Raw genomic sequence first — 9436 nt, 5'->3', positions numbered from 1 at the left:
TCACCTAACATCATAAGTAGCAATTTTTTTTTTTTTTTTGCTTATTTTGTTTTTATAATAAATAAAAAGAAAACAAGTAGAAAGAATAGATAAAGAATAGGGAATGCTAGTGTTAGAGGGTCGTTCAAAAATATTTAAATACTCCGCATACTGAGAGCGGCTCCCTGATGCAACAAAATTATATACAATATTAGAATGTTTAAAGAAGTGGACACGAAATCGCGGAAATCAGCGGGAGCGGGAGCGGGATTAAGAAAACAACTGGTTTCGGTACCCAACCCTACCGAGAACCACGTCTGAGATGACCAGAACGCTGCACAACACTGCCAGAATTCAACTTGACAGATGGAAATGCATACAGTTTCAGATCCGGCCATGGGTGAGCAAACAGATCTATGCCCAGAGATGCTGGGGGACTCAGGGAGAACCAAAGTGGGCATTGCGACAACTCCTGCGATGCAAAGAGGTCCATTTCTGCCCTGCCTAACAAGTCCCAAATCTGGGCTACTGTTTGTCGGTTCAGCATCCATCCCCCTGATCTTAGCTTCTGTCTCAACAGAAATTCCGCTGCGAGGTTCAAGGCCCCAGGACGTAAACCGCTCTCAGGGAAAGGAGTCTGCCTTGAGCCCAAAGGAGAAGATGGCACGCATGCCTGTCTAGGGTGCGTGACCGTGAACCACCCTTGGCGGTTTATGTAAGATTCCACTGCCATGTTGTCCATCCTGACAATCACATGACACCCCCTGTAGTGAGGGGAGAAAGTGTATCTGTGCCAGAGAGATGGCTCTCAGCTCCAGGCTGTTTATGTGCCAAGAGAGGAACTCTCCCGTCCAAACTCTGCACGCTGGTCTGTCCTTGTAGACCGTGCCCCAGCCCATCATAAAGGCATCCGTCGTAACCATTTGGCGACGGTAACAGCGCTCATTCTGACCCCTCTCAGAAGAAAGAGGGGGTCCCGCCATATTGAAAGGGCGCAGAAGCAACTCCGTGACACCTTTAATAAGCGAAAGGCTGGTCCCTTCAAGCGGATCCTTAAATGTTTCATCCACCAAAGGAATGGCCTCATATGAAGCAGCCCCAGGGGCAGCACCGGGGAGGCTGCTGCCATGAGGTCCAAGAGCCTGTGACAAGTGCTCACAGAAACATGATGGCCTAGCTTGAAGCGGGGCAAGCATGTGTTGAGGCGGGAAATCCAGGCAGGAGCCAGACAGACCTGCATCTGAACGGAATCCAAGTGAACCCCCAAGAAAACAGTCAGGGGGTCAGAACATTCTTTTTTTTAGGCCAAGAAACAGAATGTGGCGAAGGAGGACATCCCTGTGGTAACTCACTAATTCCATGGAGTGGGCTAAAAGGAGCCAATCGTCCAGATAATTGAGTACACGGATGCACTGGAGCCTCAATGGGGCCAGAGCAGCATCCATGCACTTTTTGAATGTCCTTGGTGTCAAGGCCAGGCCAAAGAGAAGAACCTTGTACTGGTAAGCCTTTGCCCCAAAGGCGAACCTGAGGAACTTCCTGTGCCGCCGAGCAACCTGAATATGAAAATAGGCATCTTTCAGGTCAACAGTGACAAACCAGTCTCCTGCACGAATTCTGTGACATAATAGCCTTCCGCGCTCAACATCTTGAAGTTGCGGAGTTGCGACAGAACTGAAGTGTTTAACCGAACTGAAATGTGCGGCGAACCCAAGGCGATACCCCTGGTAGATGCTTCCATTCGTGAAAGAACTGCGATAGAGGAAGCAGTGTTGCAGACTAGAGGACCCCCCTGTGTTGGGGTGCCGAGATGGTCCGGAGGGGATAACATCATCCACCACGAAGGAGAGCCTCTGGCGTCATGATGCGGGATGAGGAAGCCCACAGGAACCGATGTGAGGACCTGGTCTGTGACTGGTACAGGTCTGCTGGCTCTGGTAGAGAACTGCACGTGTCATCTATCACGTGAGCAGCAGGTGACAAAGAAATAGGTGGTAAGGGGAGAAAGCCTGGTGCGTCTCCCATCCCCCACATCAAAAGAGAGTGAGACTGAACAATTACTGCACACCGAAACGCGCTGAGTAGGGAGGCATGGCGGATGTGACAGAACCAAATGAGGAGAGCGTGTTAGAAGTGGGCAGAAACGTATGAACGGTTTGAACGGAGAATTTCACAGAATTTACACTTAGAAGCGCCGTAAACCACCTCACGCGAATGCAAAAAACCCAAACACTTAACACACTTACTGTGTGTGTTGTCGCTCGTGTGGTGTCGCTTTGATGTCCTGAAGCTTGATCGCGGCTGCGGTTAAATGCACTTGCATCTCCGAATACTTTTATATGAAACTGTTGTAAACACAGTCAGTTATGTTTTCAGAACTGGACAAAACATTTGATATATCGAAATAGAAATGTGCATTAGTGTGAATCAGTGTGAATGCAGCCTGTTAAAGTTTCCACTGTCTGTGATCTCATCAGTAATAATCAAACAGCAAAAAAAGAAAAAAAAACATAATTATGATTGTCTGTAAACTTTCGGATAGCCTACTTAAAGAACACTTATTTTTAAAATAAGTAATTATTTTAAAAAGTAGCCTGCTTATATAATTTAATTTAAAAAAATAATAAGTAAAATTTGCACAAAATACATTTTATATAAAATGTATATGAAAATGTAGTCATGTGCAGTAATATTGAAAATTGAGAATGTGACGCATAGTGATATTGAGTTGAATCGAATTGTTGACATGATAATCGTACACTCTAAAAAATGCTGGGTTGTTTCAACCCAACTTTGGGTCAAATATGGACTAACCCAACCGTTGGGTTAAATTTTTACATTAAATTTTTAACCCAAAAGTTGGGTTAGTCCATATTTGACCCAAAGTTGGGTTGAAACAACCCAGCATTTTTTAAAGTGTAATTGAATTGAATCGTGAAACCAGTGAAGATTCACACCCCTATTTATAAGATGGCAGTACTGACTTACAGAGATTAAGTAGATCAAGAATCGTTTTGGAATCGGATCGTGACTCTCGGAATCGGATCGGATCATGAAGTGCCTAAAGATTCCCACCCCTACTTCACCGCAAGGAAAACAGTGTTCCACTATGGCAGTCGCCAAAGTGCAAATGAAGAAAGCTCAACGAAAAACAGTCTGAATATCGGGCCAGAAAAACCGCAACAGAAGGGCTAAATTGGCTGCTTCGTGAAGGCAGAGAAATCTGAGGAGGCGTTATTATGGGTTATTGAATTTGGACAGAAGTGACATTTTAAAGTTAAAACACCCTAAAGATGGAATTGTTTCTTTCAAATAAGCAGGTTTTCACATCACAAGGCGTTAACTGATGGACTGGAGTGGTGTGGATTACTTGTGGATTATTGTGATGTTTTTATCAGCTATTTGGACTCTCAGCCTGATGGCACCCATTCACTGCAGAGGACCCATTAGTGAGCAAGTGATGTAATGCTACATTTCTCCATACATTTCTCCAAATCTGTTCTGATGAAGAAACAAACTCATGTACAACTTGGATGGCCTGAGGGCGAGTAGATTTTCTGCAAATTTGTTGGTGACTTATTCCTTTATTTCTTTTTTTTCCATTCAAATTGTGAAAAACTTATTTGCTGATACAATTTTTAATGAAAATGTTGTATTAAATAGCATTTTCACTAGTGGCCTCGAATATTACTGCATGATACAATCACTGTATCATGGAGCAGTAGTTGTTGTTTTATTTTTATTTTATTTTTTCTCACATTATCATAGTAACCATTTAGAAAGTTCCAGCACAGTCCTCTGAACTTTGAGTCATGTATATTACCTATGTTGATTATGACTCTTGTCTAACTGCTGTCTTACTCTTCTCTGTCACAGTGTGAGTGTACAGTCAGCATGGCAGAAGCACATCAGGCTGTGGCCTTCCAGTTCACCGTCACTCCTGATGGCATCGACCTGCACCTGTGTCACGAGGCCCTGCGCCAGATCTACCTGTCTGGCATCCACTCCTGGAAGAAGAGGTTCATCAGGTTCAAGGTGACCTCACAACTGACCTCCTTATCCAACTGATTAAAGAGTTACTGTACATGAGTAACATTATCTAATCAGCTCTGAGTGTCACTTTGAAATATCAATGTTAAATTGATTTTTTCAGGATAGTTTGTGCTTTGAAAATGATTGCAAAGCCCATTTGAATAGAACTATGTTTTATTATATTAATATTTGTTTAATATTAGATTATTTTGTGTTTCCGTAGAATGGTGTCATGACTGGAGTCTATCCAGGAAGTCCCTCGGGGCTCCTGGTTGTTTTGGTGGGTTACATGTCTACCACCAAATATGCCAAAATAGACCCATCCCTTGGGATGTTCACTAAACTGTCAAAACACCTACCAATCAGGTAAACCACTAAACAACAGTCACCTTTTTGTCATTAGTTATTAGCAATTTATTATGATACATTTGGAAGATACCCTGTAAATAAGTCAATAACATGACAATCTTGCAAGAAGTTGTTAATAGGAAAAAAGTATAGCTGTCAGAAATTCAAAGTCATATGCAAACATGAAGGTCTGATTCTTTGCTGTGTTTTAGTTTTATCTAGTTTTGTTTTGCTTTTTGTTTTGTTTTGTTAAAAAAGTGTAGCTGTTAAAAGTCCAAAAACATATGCAAACACAAAGGTCTGATTCTTGCTTTGTAGTTTTAGTTTTTTTTGTTTTGTTTTGTTTTTTGTTAAAAAAGTATAGCTGTCCAAAGACATATACAAACACAAAGGTCTGATTCTTGCTTTGTAGTTTAACTAGTGCTTTTATTGTTTTGTTTTGCATTTGTTTGGTTTGTGTTTGTTGTGTTGTTTTCATAACTTTATTTTGTAACTGTAGCAGGAGACTTTATAGAACTTTTGAAATCCGTTGCTAATGAAAAGCTCAAGCATCAGATGTTTCTCTTTGTAGTTCTTTCAATCTAATATCTTCAAAGCAGATTACAATGTTATACAAGAAATGTGTTTTATTACTACTGTATATCACACGCAGTTCACCAGCTTATTTTATGAGTAGTCATAACAAACAATTCCATGTCTCTGAAAATCTTATTATACCTTTCACTCATGTACTCAATACTTACAGTGTAGCTACAGTGCTGATAATAACAAATCATTACTTAGCATTCCTTAACTAGTGTTGAAGTAGTGATCTATGCTGATTAAATATTTTATCATTTTAATAATTAAAAAAATTATTAGTAAACTAATAATAATGAATTATTACAGTGTTTCGGAAAGGGCACTGCAGTTAATTTCTAACTTAACAGCTGTATTTCCCTTCAGTAAGTACGTAACAGAAGAAGGGCAGCGTGTTGTTGGTGGTGTGCTGATTGGGACCGGATTGTGGATTGCTGTGACTTTCGTAATGAGAAATGTCCTCAAGTACTTGCTGTCCTGGCACGGCTGGATGTTCAATCGCCATGGATCTTTGAACTTAAAAACAAAAATTTGGTTGGTGAGTGTGGCCTTGATGGAGAATCGATCACTTAAAAGAATAATTCACCCAAATAATATGCTATATTATGCAAATATTGGCCATTTTTGTAGTCCACATGACCCAGAGTTTTGGTTTTTAGGTGAACTATACCTTTAACACACCCAGCTTTGTAAATATTTCCCTAGAGTATATTCAGAGAGAGTCCAAAGTCTAATAAGTTTGTTTTATAACATAATTTCAGCACTGTTCTGATAATTGCATATTTCTTTTGAAGTTTTCTCTGCGTCATTGTGTCAGCTTTTGATATATAGCTGTTCACTAGAACTTGTCTAGTTTTATAATTGGAAGAATCATGCTTGTCTCATGTTTGACTCTTGACCCAGTATTAACGCTATTCACACAGGTGTTAGTGAAGTTATTTTCGGGGCCAAAGCCAATGCTGTACAGCTTCCAGAGTTCACTACCACGGTTACCAGTGCCTCCTGTAAAAGACACAGTTAGAAGAGTAAGCAAAGCATTTTTATTGCATTTTAAAAATATCTAATTTATTAATAGGTCAATGACTGATTTTTTTTTTGTAGTGCACTTCTTTTTAAGTACCCTCACTTCTTCACATCTTTATTGTTTTTTTCAGTATCTTGAGTCAGCTCGTCCTCTGATGGATGATGAACAGTACAAACGTATGGAGGGGTTGGCAAAGGACTTTGAGAAGAACTTGGGCCCCAGACTGCAATGGTACTTGAAGCTCAAATCCTGGTGGGCCTCCAATTATGTGAGTTTGCTCTTTTTCTACTATTCAGAATCACTCTCAACAGATTTTCTTGAGGGATTTTGGGAACTTTTTTTTTTCTAAAGTGCAGTCTTGTTATATCTCATTATAAAAATGCCTCAACCTTTTTCAAGTTTGCCTTTCTTTCAAAATAGCATGAAGCTTCCTAAATAATGAACCTTAAAGGGGTCATATGATGTTGCTAAAAAGAACATTGTTTTGTGTATTTGGTGTAATGAAATGTGTTTATGCGGTTTAAGGTTAAAAAAACACATTATTTTCCACATACTGTACATTATTGTTTCTCCTCTATGCCCTGCCTTTCTGAAACGCGTCGATTTTTACAAAGCTCATCGGTCTGAAAAAGCGAGGTGTGCTCTGATTGGCCAGCTATCCAATGCGTTGTGATTGGCCGAATAAATATCTCTTTGGATTTGAGACTTTAGTCTCTGCAACTTTACAGGTCTTCTTTATGCACCAAGAGCTTGTATCACTCCAAAGAGAAAGGAAAAATTTAAATCGCATCATATGACCCCTTTAAGTTATCTTTATTTGCGATTTGTGCGAATTGAAATCGCATCATATGACCCCTTTAAGTTATCTTTATTTGAGATTTGTGTCATGCTGTAACGTGGGATTTGGGTTTTGTTTCTTGTTCAGGTTTTCTGGTCTTTTATTTTGATATTTTGCCTTGTTTTATGTTCCTGTCGTGTGTTCCTTGCCCCTCGTGTGATCATGTCATGTGCTACTCTTGTCTGTGTGTCATGTTGTGATTGGTTGCTTTAGTCATGTGCCTTGTTTCCCATTGGTTGGTTTGTGTCTTGTGACTCTTATTGTTTGGTATTTATAACCCTCATGTTGCCATTAGGTGTGTTCGACTTGAACCACGGCTACAGACGGCAGTCATCGAGAGTAGCCGCTTGCAGTCGAGCACTTTCTGCTTGCGGTAGTGACTCTAGCGCGGTTTGCATACTCTGTCACAGATGAAGTGAATTAAATGCAATATTTGTCAAATACACAGACATTTCTGAAATGTTTTCATGAGCAACAGAAACACTTTTTATATACTGCTTAATACAGCGCCATCTGTTCAAGAATAAAGTTCAACATAATCATATACTATTTAAATACTAATAAAGTGGGGGTAAATATGCTTTTATCAGTGTTTTATGATAAACGTGACTCAATATAACATTGCGACTACATTAAAAAAGCTTTTACTGTTCTAAAAACACAGATTTGTGGCCATTATTGGAATTGAAAAGGTTAGAATAAACCCGAAACACACGTGATCGTTGTCATGCGGTGAATCTGGCCAATTGTGAAACTGAAGAAACTGAAGAAACTGCGGCGGCTGAGTCAGCCGGCTGCTCTCGAAACGCTATCACGGCACTTTGATGCCACACATGACAGTCATGTGGCGTCGGCGCCGTCTCAAGTCGGACAAAATTTTTAACCGGCATGCACTGCTTCAAGTCAGAATTTGATCGATCTGTGCAGCGCTGCGTTAAGTCGAACGCACCTATTGTCTCTGGTCGAGTATGGTTCGTGTAACCTGCTGTTGGTGAGTTTGTGTTTCTGTTCATGCCAAGTCAAGTCTGTTCAAGTCAAGTCAAGTCTGTTTAAGTTAAGTCTGTTCATGCCGAGTCGAGTTTGTGTCAAGTCAAGTCTTTCTTTGTTTGGATTTTGGATATCACTTTGTTAAATAAAAGCTGCACATGGGTTCTTACAACTTGCCTTCAGTGGACTGATTGTTACACATACCTTGTATTATGAATATTTGACTTTGTTCTACTGTAATTCTCTCAGGTCAGCGACTGGTGGGAGGAGTATATTTACCTCAGAGGTCGAGGACCAATCATGGTCAACAGCAACTACTATGCAATGGTAAGACTGATATGCAATGGCTAATCTGGATTTTGTTAAAAAGAAAGTCAAATTGTCAAAAAAAAAAATCAAGATGGTGAAATTTATTATGAAATTGATGAAAGTATTTCATCAAAATATGAAATTAACAAATTTACATTACGTTTTCCGAAAACAATTTTTAAATAAATCTTTCACATGTGTCACGGCACCAATTTTGTGATGTAGAATTGAACAAATTTACATTAAAGGGGTGGTTGACTGCTTTTTTCTATGCTTGATTGTGTTTATGGGGTGCAGTCTAACATGTGTTAATGCTTCATTTAAAAAAAGCACATTATTTTTCACATAATTTACCTTTATTCTGCACTGCTCTGTCCCTTCTCCTATGAACGCTCTGATGATTTCCTGGTTTTATGAAGCCCCTCCCTCAGAAATATGCAATGGGCTCAGATTGGTTAGCTGGCCTAGTGTGCCATGATTCGCTAAACCGCCTAGTGCAGTCCAGAAACGTCACACCTCTAACCTCAGTGGCATGTGCTCCGGTTGTATTGTAAACAATGGCATCGTCAGTATTGCTTATCAGTTTGAGCCCGATTGAGACCCAGAGAATATTAGTGAAGAGGATCGTGCAGAACCTGTGCAAGCACGGCTCTTACAGGACGTTTCAGAATGGTATGTTTTTTTGTTTGTTGTTATCTCATACTTTTAGATGCGCTGTTATTTGTAAATGCTACTGCTTATGATAGCTTTTAATATATGGTTTTATCCTGATTAAAGCTGTAATACAGCAGAATACATCATTGCGTTGTAGCATTTTTGTAACAGTAAGAAGTGTTTGCCAGCAAGTATTGCTCACTACCATGGCAATCGCGTGCACATCCGTGTTTAACGCTTCTCATTGCTATGTGGAAAATATCTGTCTGTCTATAGACATAAAGTGTATAATTGGAACTCAGTTCATTGATAGAGCTGTGACGAGATGATGATCTGAATGAGAGAAAGAGAGAGAGAGATGCAGAGCAGAGCGTGTGCAGAGCAGGGGAACGCAAGGAAAATGATAAAAAAACGCTGCTTTAGAACATTGATTTTGAAGCTTTTGAATCCATTAGAATCGTTAGAAGACAGAATCGCGATTCATATATGAATAGATTTTTTCGAGCACCCCTAGTTTTGACGGCATGGCAACAACTCTTCCTCTTCTCTAAAGCAGTGCAACATGGCCTCGCCCCCTTTGTTGCATGTTCCCGGGGGTGGGGTTTATGTAAATTTCAGGGTTTGTGATGTCACCAACCCGGGAAGTAGCTTGTTATAGACCCTACGAGCCGTAACTGTAGGCATGA

General features: G+C 40.1%; 2 protein-coding genes across 2 annotated transcripts in view; one reads left to right on the top strand and one right to left on the bottom strand.

Annotated features, from left to right (window-relative positions):
• The window catches only part of LOC107717815 (nucleosome assembly protein 1;1-like), a 25971-nt gene extending 24344 nt beyond the window's left edge, over nt 1-1627 (bottom strand). The window contains exons 1-2 of the mRNA XM_016524685.1: nt 1579-1627; nt 844-1213 (exon numbers count right to left, since the gene is read on the bottom strand). Of these exons, the coding sequence (XP_016380171.1) occupies nt 844-1213; nt 1579-1627 (419 nt within the window). The remainder of the gene's footprint in view (nt 1-843; nt 1214-1578) is intronic.
• The window catches only part of LOC107717814 (carnitine O-palmitoyltransferase 1, liver isoform-like), a 36586-nt gene that overhangs the window by 7838 nt on the left and 19312 nt on the right, over nt 1-9436 (top strand). Inside the window, exons 2-7 of the mRNA XM_016524683.1 lie at nt 3856-4014; nt 4235-4377; nt 5305-5476; nt 5862-5963; nt 6093-6230; nt 8037-8114. Of these exons, the coding sequence (XP_016380169.1) occupies nt 3874-4014; nt 4235-4377; nt 5305-5476; nt 5862-5963; nt 6093-6230; nt 8037-8114 (774 nt within the window). The 5' untranslated portion in view covers nt 3856-3873. The remainder of the gene's footprint in view (nt 1-3855; nt 4015-4234; nt 4378-5304; nt 5477-5861; nt 5964-6092; nt 6231-8036; nt 8115-9436) is intronic.

The sequence above is a fragment of the Sinocyclocheilus rhinocerous genome, unplaced genomic scaffold (assembly GCF_001515625.1).
Source record: "Sinocyclocheilus rhinocerous isolate Xijiao unplaced genomic scaffold, SAMN03320098_v1.1 scaffold783, whole genome shotgun sequence".
Classification (NCBI taxonomy): Eukaryota; Metazoa; Chordata; class Actinopteri; order Cypriniformes; family Cyprinidae; genus Sinocyclocheilus; species Sinocyclocheilus rhinocerous.
The sequence above is the reverse complement of the archived record's forward strand: the minus strand, read 5'-3'. Positions and strand labels throughout refer to the sequence as shown.